At 45.3% G+C, this 17,836-nt stretch overlaps 1 protein-coding gene across 3 annotated transcripts; it reads right to left on the bottom strand.

Annotated features, from left to right (window-relative positions):
• Positions 1-346: 346 nt before the first annotated feature.
• Ykt6 (YKT6 v-SNARE homolog) lies at positions 347-15,904 on the bottom strand. 3 transcript variants are annotated; one of them, XM_015490268.2, is made up of 7 exons: positions 15,605-15,894; positions 12,320-12,402; positions 10,512-10,612; positions 9,558-9,662; positions 9,183-9,248; positions 6,113-6,214; positions 347-5,085 (listed from the first exon to the last, which is right to left on the bottom strand). In XM_015490268.2, exons 1-7 carry the CDS (start codon positions 15,706-15,708, stop codon positions 5,050-5,052), a joined length of 597 nt encoding a protein of 198 aa, XP_015345754.1. In that variant the 5' UTR covers positions 15,709-15,894; the 3' UTR covers positions 347-5,049. The 3 variants fall into 3 exon arrangements, 2 of the variants coding, with proteins under 2 accessions (XP_015345754.1, XP_048642498.1); XR_007341737.1 differs by lacking the exon at positions 347-5,085 and adding an exon at positions 8,713-8,853 and having other exon boundaries at positions 15,605-15,900; XM_048786541.1 differs by lacking the exon at positions 9,558-9,662 and having other exon boundaries at positions 15,605-15,904.
• Between the last annotated feature and the right edge of the window lie 1,932 nt (positions 15,905-17,836).

The raw sequence follows: 17,836 nt of genomic DNA, 5'->3' as shown, positions 1-17,836 counted from the left end.
GGAGGGGCACAGAGTGGGGGACAGGACACAGGATCCTAAACTCCAAGGGGACTGCCCACCCATGGACACTCAGTGGACACCACCTTTCGTCCATACTGTGCCCAGGACAGCTGTCCTCATCCATGGACACAGGGTAAACATCTGCCAGGCTCCGCGCGAGTGGCTCAGGCCACAGGACAGCGGCAGGGCTTGCCATGGACAGCGTGCAGCCCCGCGGCCGGCCACCCTGGCGTCCTGGGGCCTCCTCCCCATTTCTCCCACTCACCTTGTTATCTCCACGGAGCTGCCTGTCTGGGATAATTTGGGGATTTTTTTTTTTTCTGGGGGATAATTCTTTTGCATGACCCTCTCTAAAGAGCAGGACACACCTGCTCTGCTAGCTAGGTGTTTGCGGGTGGTGGCGTTGGCCGCTGGCCAGTGCTGCAGGGAGTCACTGCCTGCAGTGCTGGCGGCCCCTTCCTCTTCTCTCTTTTTGCTGAGTTTCATTGTCTTTTCTTTCTGAGCCTTGTAGGTGTACAAAAATTATTCTTATTTTGTTCTGTCTCGGGAAACTGCAAATAAAAGAAAAACAGGACAAACTGCTTCAACTGCAGCTGGGTGCTTTATGTTGGGACCCTGCCAACCCCTTGCCCCACAGTATAGACCCACATCCACTCCCTGGCCCTGACCTGGCTCAGGCCCCTCCCCTGATGTTGCAGAGGGATGAGGCCCTATGTCCCTCTAGGGTGGCTAGTGGGTCATAGCAACAGCTGTCTTCACCCCTGTGTCTAGGTCTCTCAAGTCCTCTGGGCTCCAGGCTGTCCACCTCAGACACTGGAACCAAAAGGCCTCCATCCCCAATGCCCTGACCTCTCTAGTTACCCCAGTGGCCTACACAGATGAGGCCAGGAAGGGCAGCCTCTAGGCAGGAAGGAGCCCTAAGACCAGGATCCCTGAGTGTCCCCTTCGGTCTCTCCTTATGCCTCCATGCTATTTGACATGGGCTATTCTGGGTGTGAGGACATGTGCCTGCCACAGCCATGCTCTATTCCCATAGATTATGCAGACAGCTGACACTCAGACCAGCATGGACATCAGGCAACTACTGTAGTCAGGAGGCTTCATACAGAGATTACAACCTGGAGTCCAGGTCAGAGATCTAGAGTGGTGGGAGCAGAGGGATGCCAGGAGACAACCCAGGAGCAGCCATGGGCCTCCAGGGTCAGCAGGTGCTGAGGGTCTGTCGGCTGACCTGGGTGCAAAGAGGAAAGGCTCCCAGGCCTTAGCCCTACATCTCCAGTCTAAGCACAGAGCAAACCCCTTTCAGTGAAAACTCTGCCAGGCCTTTCATGTTCCCAGGTTGTCCCCAAGCTGTCCTTCAGTTTCCAGCTATAGCCTATGTCTCAGGTGAAAAGTCTGCCAGAGCCTGCCTCAGAAACACCAACCCTGACCTGTGCCTCCAGAGCTCTGTGGATCTTTCTTCTGCCTTGGAGCCCTCTTGTTTCCCGGACACACCCTGGATAGTCCTTGTGGTCCTCCACACACATCTTCGTTTCCACTCCCCTCTATTTCTGCATCCCATGGCCTGTCCCTGCTGCCCTGTTCCTTATAACTTGTGCTTTCTAGGACAGAAGTATTGGCTTCAAAACAATCCCAGATACCAAACACACCTATCCTTGGGTTCAGGTAACTTTGTGCGTCTGTGTGTGTGGTGCTAGGGTTGAACCCAGGACCTTTTGTGCATGTTAGAAAAGAGCTCTACCACTAAGCTACATCCCCAGCCCTTTTTAAACATTTTAATTTTCAGACAGGGGTCTAAGTTGACCAGGCTGGCCTATGGAACACAGGGTCCTCCAGCCTCAGTCTCCTGAATAACTAGGATCACAGGTATGCACCACTGTTTCTGGCTCCAAGGAATTTCTGATAAGACCAGTGGCCCTATACCATCAATCTTGTCCAGTAGGAACGGGGATCCTAAGGGATCCCCAGAACTGGCCAAAGCTTCCAGTTATCTCCTTCACTAAGCATTTTGTTACAGACCCCCTTGCTCAGTGAAGATGCCCTTGATGTCAGCTTATTGGACCTGTGTGCTATACCTGGTCAGAAGCTCCCAGGTATGAGAAGCAGGAGGCAGATCCCAAGAGCCAGTGCAAAAAAGATCTAGGCCAGTACCCGCAGGTGCAGTGATGACATAGTATCTAGAGCTTTGCTTGTTTATCACTGTAATCAGAGGAACCTTTCCAGGCCAGGCCTTCCTCAGGAAGGCTGCAGCACACTACAGATCCTGAGCCTCCAACATGCATTATTCCTGAGGCCTTTTTGCAAGATGCCAGCAGGGCAGCTCTGATGGAATTTTAGGGATAGCACCCAGGGCTAACCACCCTGGGGTTAACCACTAAGCACTACAGGCAGGGATGCCAATGAGGCATTTCACTTTTTTTTTTTTTTTTTAACTGGGGATTAAACCCAAGGGAGCTTTACCACTGGGCTGCATCCCCAGCGCCCCCTCCCCTTCAGGCTCAGGTTACCCCAAGCTATGACAGGTCCTCTGATAAGGGACACTGAGTCCAGGGCTGCTTCCAGGACAGGCAGAGGCCTCAGAACTCCAATGATCAGCAGCTGAAATGACTCTCAATCTTCACATCCAAACCTGCAGCTCAGTTTTGCTCCTCAGGGAGGATTCCCCATGTCCTGCTGTAGTTTCCACTTGTGCTGGGTAGTAAACTGAGTGTTCTCAGATCCTCTCAAAGGGACGCAAGGCCTGGGCCAGTTAGTTTCCTCCCCAGGGCTCTGAGGCTAAAAAGTAGCTTTCCCCAGCTAGGCTCCCTGGTCAGAGTTAAGACCAGAGGCAATAGGGCTTCTACTCCAGGGCTCCCTCACCTGGTTAATGGCAAAAAAGGGAAAAGAAAAAAAAAAGCGGGGTGGGGGGGATGGTCCCTGATAGAAAAGTGTGGAGAAAGGTTAAGGCACTGGGCCTGGACCTGCCTCTTCTGGACAAGATCTTAGGACCCCCAGGTACATAGCCATTGGCTTCTCTCCCTGGAGGCTGAGCTGGGCTTTGGAAAAAAGGGTACCCTCTGAAGCTGAAAAACAGAGCACCAGGACCACTTTGTAGTTTCAAAAGACAACTTTATCTAGACAGGAACCTCTCAAACAGAACACAGAAGTTAGGCAGTAGTTATTAAAATACACTCTTGCCAAATGATTTAACATTAGAACATAACAGAGAGCAGGGGAATGTGGGGTGAGCCATCCGAGTCACCCACTCCTGCCTTCCTGCTGAAGGGCAGCCAAATGTGGGCCAGTCTCCCTTCCTCTTCCCCCAATCTCACACCTCTTCCACCTACCCACACTACTTCCTAATATCCTCCAGAGCAGGAAGGGGAAAGAGGAACCATCCTATTTCTTCTTTTGGGATCCAGGCACACTTCACTCCACTTCAGGTACCAGGACACAGGCTAGATCTGTGTCTTTCAGGGGGTCCTGGACTGATGATGTCTACGAGAGTAGGAAAAAAACACAGGCAGGCCATTCCACGGGGAAAACCGTAGTGCCCAGAGGAAAAAGGGCTATGGCTGGTAAACCAAACTGGAATAGGGATCTCAAAACACACAGCAGATCCCACCCTGCCACCCACCCCACACCCACATGCAGGCTCTCAGAGCAGCAGGGCAAACTCATAATAAGGCTCCTGAGGATGAGATGACACTGATTCAATACTTGTAGATGGTATCATTCCAGCAAAGGTTTCTGTTAGGACAGGAACCCCTGGTGTACTCTGAGCAGGCATCTTGAGCTTGAGCACAGTGGGGCATGAAGAAGCGGTTTGGTACTTAGCACATCCTAGGCCCACCCCCTGGACTGTTCCAGCCTGGTTCCGGAGATGGGCCTCAAGGTCAAGGTGGCTCCTGCGGGCACCAGTTCAGACCAATCCCGTAGCTGCCTCTGACCAGGAGAAGGCCTCATAGTCAGGTCAGTATAATTCCCACCATAGGAAGTTCAGGTGGGTGCTGGGAGGCATCAGGCTGCTGGCACCTCCTCCTGGTATCCACAGGAAAGACTTATTTAGACAGGCAGGCCCCAGGCAATTGCCAAGACAGTCTTGTAGTGAAGAGGCAAATAAAAACCAGTTTTGAAAGTCTACAGCACCCACCACTTTGATACTAATGTTCAAAGTCAAATTCCAAGTCAAGGCGGGTTATGACTCCATGCTGAGCAGCTGAGGGCACCGGTGTGTGGATCTTCCCCTGAAGACGGGCACTACCAGATGACCATGCTAATACCAGGACAAGAGCCCCCTTTCCTGAGCCTAACTCCAGCCTGCTGGATGGCAGAGCCACAATCTTCACATCTTGTCTATCTCAGCCCCTTCCAAACACCTCCCACAAGTCAACTTTATAGTACGGGGTAGAAGGTATTTAGATGGGTCCTGCCCTTGGTGGAAGCCAATCCTTACAGAAAGACAAGCTAAACAACAGGTTGAGAATTTGTGAGACTTAGTAATCATTGCCCCCACACAGGCCTTAGGCCTAAACTGCTGGCCTACCACCTGACTCTGGCCACTGTGGTAAGCAGGCTCACCCCCATTCCCATGGTGCCCCAGGAGAGGCTTTCCCCAAGTGTTCAAATTCTGCCCACCCCAGCCCTATCATCAGGGACCCCTCCCCCACCCCACTTATTGAAGAGTTAATATCATTAATGCACAAATGAAATCCAGAGGCATACTGAGGATCAAAAAAGAGCTGGCTCTAAATTTCTTCCCATAGAGCCTTCTGGGGTTAGCTGAAAATGAGCCCTTCAGCACCTATGGGAGCCACTCAGAGTTTATGGTTTCGTTTTCCCAAAAATACACCTTTGAGGGCCTCAAATTCTTTCTAAAAATCACAACCAGACATATGAACTTGAATTTCCCCCACCCTTCCACTGTCCCTTGTTTCTTCTGGGAAACTCCAAAATAAAAATGACCAGTCTGGACAGCTCCAGGTCCTCTTCTCGGACATCTCTTCTTCCTCAGGACTGCAGTTCTGATATGAGTGATGGACGATCCAGTGCCGGCCTCCATGGGCTGCATCACATGATCGCACAGCATGAATTTTGTTTCCGGGCCTTGAAAGAAACAAAGGGAACTGAAGGGTGCTGAGGAAGGCAGGGGTTCCAATCTTGGCAGTTGTCAGGAGTGGCAGATGAGACTCTGCAGCAGTCTAACAGAGAAACTAATATGAAAAGGGACGGAAGAAAAGATATACCAGGACTGTCCTCAAGGTCTCAAGGGAAGCTGCCACCAGTAGTCCACAACCACAAAGTTTCCAGTCTGGGATCCTTACCTCTTTTTTTTCCCCCCACACCCTATTAATGCTATCAAAAAGTGGATAAAATTCCTATTACGCAAGGTACAAGCAAAAAACCAACAATGCAAATTGGATCGGCTCAATTTCCTCCACTCTTGTCTTCCAATAACACTATCTGACCATGTTGGTAGCATTTCTTCCCAGAACATGATCTTCCAGAGAACAGATGTGGTCCTACTCATGTTTGTGGAGATGGCTGTTATACTTTCTCTCTTGCTTTCTGGTCATAGATTGCCCTCCTAACCCCACTTGACCTCTCCAGTGTGCACACAAAAGTATGTGTACAAAGGCTAGGGAGACTCATCTCTACTACTATTCAATAATGGGTCAAAAGTGCCACATCCGCTCGGGGAGACATGAGTACTGTTCCAAAAGAAAAGAGGCAGTCTTTAAGAGCCATCCTGCCAATAAAACAGCTATTCCAAAGGGAAAAAGGACCTCCTCAGAAAGGGGAGCTGCTGGCATTTTAAGGACTTTTGCCCAACTGCTTAGCCACAGAGGAAGGAGGACAAACTCCTGATCATAAGAACTGGAATCAATGTGGGTTCAGAAACCAGCAATGTGCAGCCTCAGAAGCAGAGAAGATAAACTGCCTGAGTGAACTTGCTGCTGTTATGGGGGCCTGTGAAGTTTGTCTTAGGCTCCCACGCCCCAAGGACTGAAATCCATATCCACCCTAATTAAATGAATGAAGAAGGGTCTGACCATAGTACAGAATATCAGAAGAAACAAGCTACAACGGCCCCGTGGGAGAAGCCCAGGAGAGTCAGGCAGCAGCTACTCACAGTTTTATAGAAGGCTTTGGACTGTGTTCCCAGTACTTCTGATTTGGACACCAAGTCATCAAGCTTCTCGCCTCGCTCTAACAAAGACTCCATGGTGTTATGCTGGACAAAAGAGAAAAGAGAACTCTTTGCTCTGTTCAGTAAGCAACTGTTGACAAGAGACTTCGCGGAAGTTCTGAGGCTGGGGAAGCACCACCTCTCCAGCACAGATATATCTCTAAGTGTTAGGACTGCGTTTCAGAACAGTTACTATCCCAGTGGATAAAATAGGACCTGGTGGCATTCCCACAGAATCTAGTTCTCCCAGAGACAAAAATACCTCCCAAAATTGCTCCCAGCACATACTCAGATAAGCACTGATTTAGGAGAGTTCATGCATATGCTTATTTATATTTATATATTACTGTGTGTGCATCTACATACATGGGTTACATGGGGGATGGGTGGGGCATTCTATGGGAAGAGAAAACCATAGCTAGACAATGCACACTTGCACTGGGTTGGATAGTGGCCCCCCTAAAATTTACATCTACCCAGAACCTCTGAATGTGACCTTATTTGGAAAGAATCTTTGCAAATGATATTAGTGAAGATAAGGGCATGATGGATTAGGGTAGGTTCTTAATTTAATGACTGGTATCCTAATTTAGAGAAAAGAGAGTGGCACACACAGCAAAGGCTGTGTGACAACAGAGGCAAAGACTGGAGCAATGTACCTACAATCTAAGGATTGCCAGCAACCACAAGACACTGGAATAAGGCCTAGAACAGACCCTTCAGAGCTTCCAGAATAAAACAGCAGCCTACACTTTGATTCCAAGACTCCAGAACTGTGAGAAAATACTTCTGTTGTGAGTATTTATTAACAGCATCTGCAAGAAACTAACAAGTTGGTAAAGCTGTGGTGTCTCAACCCAGGAGCTACATAGAGCTATCATGTACAAAAGATGAAGCAAGTCCAAACTGAGATGTACTTCAAGTACAAGCACATACGGTTGTAGAGACTTAGGCTCAGCATGCATCACACCCTCTTAGTGACTTTTTATTCTCACTACACATTTAAAAGATAATATCTGGATATATTGGGTTTAATAAAAATATTAATACATTTCAACTACTTTTGAAACTACTAACAACTAAAACATGACTCCTATAAAATTCTGAATTACACATGACTCATATATATACACAGTATATGTCCACTAGACAGCATTGTGATAGAACTCACCCTGCTTTTCTAAATGTCATCATTCTGCACTTAGGAAATAAGAACACCTTTTATCAAGGGGTAGAGGGATAGATACCCTCACAACAGTTAGCAAAGAAGCAGAGCTCAACTTCTCCAGATGATTGATAAGGCAGCTGTATGCACATGTGAAATGGTACAGGATGAAGAATCAGCAAGTGTTCTTTATCCCTATGCAAAGCTAAGCAACTCAGATTTTTAAAATAAAGTTAGCTGAATTAAAATATGGACACCAAGCTGTAATCCCAGCAACCTGGGAAGCTGAGGCAGGAGGATCTCAAGTTCAAGAATAGCTTCAGCAACTTAGTGAGACCCTGTCTCAAAATGGAGTTCAGAGATAGTGTCCTTGGGTTCAACCCCTATAAAGGGGAAACTATTAAGAGGAAAAAATAAAGATACAGACACCAATAATCCAGATTTTACAACTGCAGCTAGAACAGGACTGGGTAAGGTTATTTACTGCTCCCCAGTGGAAAAAGGGGAGAGTAGATATCCCAGGTTCTGTGTTTCTCAGACTCAGACTCAAACAGCACAAGGACGACTCAGGGCTTGTGGAGAAACATCATCTCAGTGATCAGAAAGACCAACAGGCTATATAAAAGATAGGTGCTTGAAGACTTTCACAGAGGGACACTCTGATGCAGGTGATAGAATGGCAGTCACTGCTTCCTTGACAATACTGCATCACTATCTAAACAAGGGCTGGCTTTGTGCATGCTCAGCTGGCAGCATGCCCCTGTGCCCTCAGGTCCCAGAGTTGTTCTCTGCCTTCCTGCTTACCAGAATGATTTTGGTCACATCTAACTTTCATTTCAAAGCCAAGTTATTCATAGGTCTCTATGCCAGAGACCTATGTGGAAGCCCTAGGCTGGTTTTAAAAAATAGAAGACTCCAACCCCACAACCAGCAAGTCTGAGCCCAGGATACAGTGTCTGCCGAAGCCATGTGGGTGTGGAGAGGAGCACTTCACATCAGCTGTGGATTTTTTTCTGGGCTTCATATCCACACATTTATTCATCAACTGATAAGCACCAGGGTAAGCTAGACATTGCACAGTGAACAAAGATGGAAAGATGCCCCAGGTGCTCACCTGGTGGTCAGGGAGACACTTTAACAAGCTGTGGCAACAGTGTCCTTCAGAAAGACCCCCAGCATGGTGCACTATGTACAAACTGGGCAGACAATGGTGTAAGAGAGGATAAGGCATAAGTGTGTACACTTTATCCTGGAGTAGATTTGACAGCTGTTGAAGGATTTTAAGTAGAAGAGTGACAGATCAATGGCTACTGATTAGTAGATGATAGGAAGTGAGGGAACCAGTTAAAAGCAATTAAAAAAAAAAAAAAGAACAAACCATTCCAAATCAGATTTCAGATAAACATGCAAGTTCCAGCTCATTCTACAATAGGCCTGTATTGCAGAATTTGGCTGCCTCTGGTCAGTGGAGTGTGCTTCACTCTGCCCCTTTCGATACTGATACTGCCAGGGGAGGCACCTGTCAGAAGTGGAGAACCAACTTAACAATGGCACTGGTGGTGGGAATAAAGTACTATAGAGGGCAACTCTGTAACTGCAGACAAGGAGTGGCCATGGAAGGAGGATCAAGGGCTGCACTGGTTCTCAATCTGATCCGTATCAAACAATGGGTACTGTGAACCAAGAGGCACAGGAGGGACACTCTGATGCAGGTGATAGAATGGCAGTCACTGCTTCCTTGACAGTACCGCATCACTACCTAAACAAGGGCTGGCTTTGTGCATGCTCAGCTGGCAGCATGCCCCTGTGCCCTCAGGTCCCAGAGTTGTTCTCTGCCTTCCTGCTTACCAGAATGACTTTGGTCTCATCAAGTTCAGCCTGTACTTTACTCATGGGATCAGCTTCTCGGGGGTTCTAGGAAAGAGCCAAAATAAGAACAGTCAGTAATGGAGTGATTACCTAGAAAAAAACTCAAACCAAGGAAAATGGACTAATCTTCATAGTAAAAAAAGACACAACCTGTCTAAACACACAGCAAAGAAATGAAGTCTGCCTACAGCTTGGGTTCCCAAGTCAGAAGGCAGATGTTCTGTGTTTCTCAAACAGAAGGTTTGAAAGAACATTGGCAAAAGAAGTCACCAGAACTGTCATGATGACTGGCCTTTTTAGGATCAAGTGGATTCTAGGCCACACAATCTCTATAGTTTGTTTCTTTAAACCTACCTGGTATCTACTAAGGTGACCATCCAGGGCTGTGTAGTTGATTGTAGCAGGGGATCCTACTGGCCAGTTTATACTGTCAACCTGCTTGGAGAATTCATCTAGTACCTAAAAGACAAAGAAGCCTCAACAAGTCTCCCACTGTGCTTACCAGCACCCTCAGTGACAGGGCTTCCTCCTGAGCACCTTTCCCTGAATGAGGTTCACAGACTCCCCAGAGCTCAGGGAAGGAAAAAGAGGACATCCAAAGGCAAGGGGACAATCTAGGTTAAAGTTTCTCTTTCCAAATGTTTCTTACTATTAAAACACATTGTAAGTAGTCTAGAATCAAAAGTAAAATATGCCCAGCTTGGGATGAACCTCATCTGGGAAATGATAAAGGTGTTCACATTTAAAAATGACAAGATTTCCAGGGAAAAGGGCATTGGCCCTCTAATTTTCCAAAGTAATTCTTCAAAAAATGGAACTATGTCCTTTGGATTTAAGCAACTACTGGATTTTATGTACTTGGAAGTATTTTAGTTCTGTGGGGACAGAATGAGTCCCCTTTCATCAAGTTTATATTTAGCAATCCACCAAGAAATTATAGAATGCCCAGGTGCTAAGAGCTTACATCAGGGGAGAGAGCTGCAATGACTGCAGGAGCAACATAGAAAGAGTGAAAGATCCTCAGTAGAGGCATAGGGGGCAAGATTAGAGCTGTGAAAACCCAAGGCACAATTGGCTTTGGTCCAGAGGAAAGGTACTATCACCCAGTGGCCTGGATATGGGTCAAATGAGGTTCAGAGTCAGTAGCAGTGAGGGAACATGAGCAGGAATGTCAAATTGTTTCTTGGTTTGGGCAGGGGAGATGGCTAAAAACATGTAGACTTTGAACCAATCATCCTGTGTGCTTTAAGCACAGTACATGATGTTCCACCCTCATCCTAGTCCAATCCAGACAAACCACATACTTACCTTTTCCAACAAGGTAAAGGCCACCCGGGATGGGTATTCACTGTCAGCAATGACCACACCTGCAAGACTGTCATTCCGAACATAGACATGGCACAGATACTCTAAGGAGACAAGAGATCAGACATATCAATAATGACATGAAGGTTTTGGACTACTTTTAATCCCCCAAATCAAAACATCACAATGCTCCCTCCTGCATTCTGGGTCAAATGAAGCCAATCTGAAGCAACTATGAAGCTCAACTCTGCTGGGTAAGGTTTGTGGAGGCTCTGTAGCACAGCTACATGGATCTAACACAGAGTGCAGCCCAATACCTGCTTAGGACCAGTCGATGCCTTATCTATGAAGCCAAGGTTAAAGTGAGCCACCAGTCAATATGTCCCCAGGAGAATTCCAAGTTATTTCCTTGAGCTCAGGATAGGCCTGGCTATGTCTTGGCAATTCATAACCTCTCTGAGGCTCTGTGCTGCTCCCAAATTGAAGGAAGACCAGACAAGACAAGAATCTTCTATTTTCTTAAAACAAAACAAAACCTTTCAGAGTGTCCAAAAGATAGGAAATTACCTTCCAGGCCACAGTTTGCCAAATTATGGCAATACTGCTCAACATGCTCCAACCTATAGTGGGGGACTAGTGAGAGCTATCAGGAAAAAAATTTAGCCACTGCTGACTGAGGTTTCTAGCAGTATTACACTAAAATTGTCATATGACCAAAAGGTATGATTTGAAAAAGGGATTCCACAAGTCACAATCCATAATACTATTAATTTCCATCACTTTGAAGGGATTCAGAAATGACAGTGAACCACCTCCCCAAACAAGGAGAAAAAAAAAAGGATTACAGTTTACAAATAAGACCCTTCTTGTCCTTAAGGATTTGATTCAAAAGATTTCAATGCTGAAAAACAGGAAAACAAATAAATAAGAAGAGAAAGAATGTGAGCCCTTGAAATCAGAAAATGGATAGGGAATTATGATATATGCTTCCAGATTTCATATACAATCCAAAATAAGCAAGATTTAAACATGGGGTCAAAGTGTACACACTCCACAGAAACTAAGAAGCTAATCGGTGTCTGAGGAATCATCTTTAAGTAATAAAGCTGGGAAGGACAGACAGTATGAAGGATAACTGAAAAAGAACACTAAATGTCTGTAATTCAATTTCACTTCTGTGATGCTCTTTGTGCAGGGATTTCAAGTGGAATATATGTGTATATGTGTGTGTGTGTGTGTGTGTGTGTGTGTGTGTTGAATACTGCCTATGATGTAAATGATATTTATATCATCAATTCAGTAACTCTACAATCAAGTGGCTTGAAGTCAGTGCGCATGTGATATGGTCTTTGTTTCTGCCTAATGAAATTACCATAACTCTTTTCTAATCTGTAATATAACTTAAAAATCTAAAACAAGTGCCTAAAAACTTTCATAAAAAGAAAAACAAAACCTATGGAGCACAGAATGAAGCATTACCTCATTAGTGCTAACTAAAAATCCTTTTTTTGGTGGGAATTTGCAACTCTGGAGGAGAAAGGAAATATGAACGCTGTTTATGATTCCAGGAGAGTCAGATCCTAATCTTAAGTGAATCCAAGCTTTGGATTCTGGAATCTTATCTAGGAAGCTTAGACTTCAACAGTGAACATAGAATTCTGTGTAAATAGGAAAAGGAAGAGGAGAGAAGAGAGAATAAGCTAGCACAGAAGTGAGGTCCTAGTAGTTCTCTCCATGTGCTGAAAAAACTGTGTGCTGCCAAAATGTGGCAGCCAGGCTCCACACACTCTGAAGTTGAAGAGTCCTCTTACCTTGTTCTTTGACAGAAGCTCTGCTGCCTTTCGCTGAGCGCTCCACAATTAGTTGACTTGTGAAGGTCATGAATTCCTGAACACTAAGAAACACACACATATTTATTACCTTCTTCCTGTCACCTGTCCCTAGTACAATGGAAAGTGACCTCTGAGCTTATAAGTTAAGGAGACACTGCTTCTTGGTTTCATTCCTTTCCCTCTGTAGTAACAACATACACAGATACATAAGCACCTGTACACACACACACACACACACACACACACAGAAAACCCACTACAAAGAACACAAATACAGGGCTGGAGTTATGGCTCAGTGGTAGAGTGTTTGCCTAGCACATGTGAAGCCCTGGGTTCAATCCTCAGCACCACATAAAAAATAAATGACAGATATGACTTAAATGGTGGTAATAAATTTTATATCTGTCTGTCCACTAGTTCACCAAAACAATTCACTTTCAGATTTTGGAGGCATTTTCTTTGGGTTACCTTAAATTTAACAGTTGGGTCAGAGCATGGTTTGGGACAAAGTGAAAAAGCAGGAGGTAGCTTCTACTGGCAAAACCCCACTAACTTCCAAGAAACAGAATAAATAAACACTGAATGATAAAACATACACTAGTGACAAAATCTGTCAAGAAGATATACAACCAGTGACTGCTGTAGCCATACAACAGACCCTGGCAATGCCACACACCTCTGTAGTAAGTGCTGGCTCAGGTCTGCTGGGGCTCATCCACAGGACAAACCCCACTCTTAAAGAAATAGAAGGAAACAGCTGGGGCTGAGGCTGTAGCTCAGTGGTAAAGTGCTTGCCTCGTGTGTGTGAGGTGCTGGGTTCAATCCTCAGCACTACGTAAACATCTATAACTAAATAAACATTAAAAAAAAATAAGAAGAAGAAGGAAACAACCAAGACGAGGAAGTGGGAAACAGCTTATGCAAAGGCTGAGAGAAAAGAGAAGGTTCACAACAGTCCTAACAGAGACATCTGGCCAAAATGGAACAGTCATAGGAGATGTTAAGGAGTCTCTGACTGGGGAAGCAATGTAAAGGACAGTCAAGGCCAACAGAACAGATTCCTTAAATGAAAGTCCAAACAAGGCTCCCACAGAGGCACACATAATCTGAAGACCCATCTCCAGGATCCCAGTTCAAATGTCAAGCAAGTTACTGTGCTGTGACTCATTTATAAAATCAAAATTTGTGTGATGGTTAAATGCATTAACCAGGTAAAGAACTTGACACAATGTGTGGCACATAGTATTACTACATATTATCATCATGAGGGAATGATATGATCAAAATAATCATAGGAAAGAGGAAAACAATCTTTAAAAATGTTCAAAGAAGGAAGACTTTGCAGTAAAACTAAACATAGTGCTTCGAGTACAGCTATAATTAGACAAAGGAAGACTTGCATTAATTGCAAGAGCCTGTATACAGGGTCAAAAGAGCAGCGAATCTATTCAAAGGTTTTGAGCTTGGAGTTTGGTAATCATGGGGCATAAACGATGGATGGGTGGCCTCACCAAAAAAAAAAAAAGACTCAGCTGGAACACATATGGCTTTAAGAGACACAATGAGAGATGTCCCTTTAGTGTTAGTTATCTGAGAATAGTGTGGGGATCCCAAGAAGTTAGGTATAAGTCCTATAGTCAAATCTATGAGACTCTTCAGTATAAATGGAAAAAACAGAAAAGACCAGAGCCAAGTTGGCACCAAAAGTTCCATCAAAAAAAATGCAATTACACAAAGCAGAAAACAGAAGCCAATGGTAAAACGAAGTGAAACATTAAGAACTTCAAGAAGGAGCCAAAGATGAGGCACCAATTCCACCTTTGGGTATATGCTGAAGAAAACCATAAGCAGTGTCTTAAGAAAATATTTATACACCATATTCATAGCAGCATTATTTATAATAGTTAAAATGTAGAAACAACCCAAGTGTCCATTAAAGATGAATGGGAAAGCAAAATGTAATAAATACATACAGTGAAATATTACTCAGTCTCAAAAAGGATGGATGAACTTTGGAGACATTACAGTAAGTGAAATAAACCAGACACAAATAGACAAATACCTTATTATTCTACATATGAGTCCCTAGAATAGTCAAAGATCATAGAGACAGAAAATAGAATGACTGTTGCCAAGGGATAGGGGAGGAGGGAATGGAAAACTAGCATTAAATGGGCTGTTGCAGAAGATAAAAAGATGGATGATGCTGATGGTTGCACAACATGAATGCATTTAGTACCACTGAGTTGTGTACCTAAAAATGGTTAAGATGATAAATTTTTTATCTGTATTTTACCACAATGAAAAAATAATTTATAAAAACTCCAAAAGTAACAGATAGTTTCAACAAAATAACAATAATTGTTTTAGATCCAGCCAGCAAGCCACTGGCCACTCTCATCAAGAACAAATTGTTGCACTGAAGCAATGAAAACAATTTGCATGGCAGATTCCACCAGACTCTGAGACAAGGTTCTCCTGTAGGGTCCTTCTTCTTTTTTTTTTTGCCTGAGTCACTCTACCGGCTCCCACAAATGGCCTGGGCATGTTATGGCACTTCTAATGTATACCTTCCTGCAATTAAAGTGCTCCAGATACATTTAAAAGCCTGTAGCCCTACACAGCCCATACTTTTCTTCCAAATCTTTGGTGTAGAACCCTTGTGTACTATTAGCGCCCAATCACTAAAAAGCACACAATCTGGGTTTGACTCCAGTTCACTTCGGTGTAACATCTTGGGGCTTCAGTAGCTGACTTTAACCATAAAAAAGAATACACTAGTATCTCTTATACTGAATTGTTGGGAAGTCACACAAGAAATTACAAAGGTGGATCTCTAAACATAATACACAGACTTCCTGATCATAATCATTGATTGGGTTCGAGACACTGATTTAAAATATACTCTTCTGGGACACAAGCTATTAATTCAGAACATCTGGGCGTCAACTTTGGGAATCTGCCTATTTCAAAGTCCCATTCTAATTTTTATGCGGCAAAAACTTGAAAAACCCTGAGTACAGGACAAAAGTGCAGAATGATATAAGAAGAGCTGGGTAATGGAATGACATAAGACTTTTACGAGGGAGTGCTAAACGATTCCTCAGAGATACAGTCCGAACCAAAGAAGAAGCCATGACCAGGTTCCACTGCGGGAGGCCGAGGCGGACCCTGGCTCTCACGGCGTTGTCCCTAAACCTGGCCCTCCTCAAGGACTCACCCGACCCCCGGCCTCTGCCCGGCCACCACCGCCTGCCCGCTCACCTGGACCTCTGGAAGAAACTGAAAGAAGACACGTCGTAAGCGGCTTTGAGCAGTACTGCTTTGGGCTCGCTTTTGTAGAGGACACTAAGGCTGTACAGCTTCATGGCGCCAGGCCCTCGGGCCGCCTACCGGCTCCGCGGTGGGACCCACTTGTAGAGAGCAGAGCAGCCACCGCCCGCTGGCGCCGCCGCCGCCTCACGGCGTACCAGCGGCCGGCTGCTGACGGAGCCGCACCGGCTTCCTCCTTCGAGTTCGGGATTAACTTCCGCTTCCGGTCTGGGCGGGCTCCCGAGGCCCGACCAAGAGAAGAGTGTGTTTGTGTCATACCCCGGATGCAGAAGAGAGAGCCGGAAGTATGACGCCGCGAAGGGCGAAACGCACACGTGTGAGCCCAACTCCACCCGCCTGCCAGGAGGAGGCGACGTGTGGGCTGTGCTGAGTTGTCGGGTTTGGTGAGGTCCAGAGATCCCTCCTGTGCCGGTCACGATAGTGCTGGGCCGTCCAGGTCGTTTTTATTACCTTTTCTAGCCCTTGAGAGCAGCCATTCCTCTCTCTTGGGCAGTGAGAGCCCGAGCAATTCTTGTTTTCTGTAAATCCTGCACCATCGTCAACTCCTCCGCAGTTTCGTAAATCAAATCTTCAGAATAGAGGGAGGGCCAAGGGGAGGGAGGGAAGGGATGGGGCATGGGGGTAGGAAAGATGGTGGAATGAGATGGACATCATTACCTAGGTACATGTATAAAGATACGAATGGTGTGACTCTACTTTGGGTACAACCAGAGAAATGAAAAATTGTGCTCCATTTTTGTACTATGAATAGAAATGCATTCTTCTGTCATGTATAACATATAAGAATAATAACAACAATTTAATAAAAAGAATAGAGGGAGGGACCTTTCCTTTTAGAATCCCCTTCAGCATGTGAAGGTGCCTCCCGGTTTTGGATCAGTTCTGCGCCTGCTGCGTGTGGGAGTAGATCTTCCAACTGGAAAGATCCTCCAGCACAAGACCTGGGAACTTGGCAGCCTGTGTCTCAGCACTGACAGGAACTCAAGAGTAGCAGGTCCTCTGTATTTCAAAAGGGGCCAGAAATGGGGTTAGCTTCCCACTGCAAGCAGCAGTTTTGTGCACAGTGACATGGAAAACCTAATTTTGCTTGAGCTGTTGAAATAATGTAAGTCCCTGGAAGGACATGAGTGAGGCACAGTTCCCTGAAGGTGTCACCTCTTGCCCACTTTATGTATACTAAATGGTGTTATGTAATTGAAAAAGACCTTGTTGCCCAGTGCAATGGTGCACACCTGTAGTCCTAGCTATCCGGGAAGCTGACTGTTGAGCCCAGGAGTTAAGATAGAGACTGGGCAACTTAATTAGACTTGTGCTAAACAGACAAAACATCAAAAACCTTGGTCTTTGAAAGTTGGCAGTATGGTCACACAATCATCATGCTAGAATCAACCAGAACTAAAATTATGGGAAAGAGATGATGTATTGGAAAAAATACATCAGTTTCTCAACCTCCAGCCCTATTTCATTTTGGGTTGGGTAATTGGAAAGGGCTGTTCAGTGCATTGCAGGCAATATCTCAGGCCTGTGTCCACTAGGTGTCAGTAGCGGACCCCCACCTCAGCACCACCCATTGTGACAACTAAGAATGTGTCCAAACATTGCCAGATGTGCCCTAGAGCAGTGGTTTAGGAAAACAGTGCTCTAAATATTTCTTGTGGCTAAGGATGTTCCCATTGCTTGCTCACTCACTCACAGTCCCTTTACCAACCCTCTTCTCTGGGCATTCCCAAGTTCAGAGGTAAAAAGGTTTTTTTTCACATCCTCAGCATTTGGTGCTATACATCAGAAACAGTCATTAGCAGTGGCCATGCCCAGCCCCACAGATGTGGACACACTGATCTGATAATCTTGGTGACTGATGCCATCAATACAATGCCATCTACCTGTACTGACACAGTTGCCTTACTAGGGGTATGAGAGAGCTGTTTGTGAGGAAAATCCCTAGAGCCCCTTGTTCTCTGCCACCCAAAGTTGTACAAAAGGACCAAGAGGACAATGCTTGGATGGAATATATTTAAATGTGATAATAATTGTTCTGAGGTTTCTCTTACACCAGGTACTTTACATGTGCTACCTCATTTAGTCCTTATAAAAATAGAGGTTACTACCATCTTCCACAGAAAAAGACTGAGCTTAAGAAAGTTGTTAGTAAGAGGTAGAGTT

This window comes from Marmota marmota, unplaced genomic scaffold, assembly GCF_001458135.2.
Source record: "Marmota marmota marmota unplaced genomic scaffold, marMar, whole genome shotgun sequence".
Taxonomy (NCBI): domain Eukaryota; kingdom Metazoa; phylum Chordata; class Mammalia; order Rodentia; family Sciuridae; genus Marmota; species Marmota marmota.
The sequence above is the reverse complement of the archived record's forward strand: the minus strand, read 5'-3'. Positions and strand labels throughout refer to the sequence as shown.

Excerpts from the sequence above, each read along its gene's own strand:
- Ykt6 (XM_015490268.2), bottom strand. The coding sequence starts at position 15,708 with ATGAAGCTGTACAGCCTTAGTGTCCTCTACAAAAGCGAGCCCAAAGCA. Across the intron at positions 12,403-15,604 it reads AGTTTCTTCCAGAGGTCCAG|TGTTCAGGAATTCATGACCT; the intron begins GTGAGCGGGCAG and ends TGTGTTTCTTAG. Across the intron at positions 10,613-12,319 it reads AGCTTCTGTCAAAGAACAAG|AGTATCTGTGCCATGTCTAT; the intron begins GTAAGAGGACTC and ends TTGTCTCCTTAG.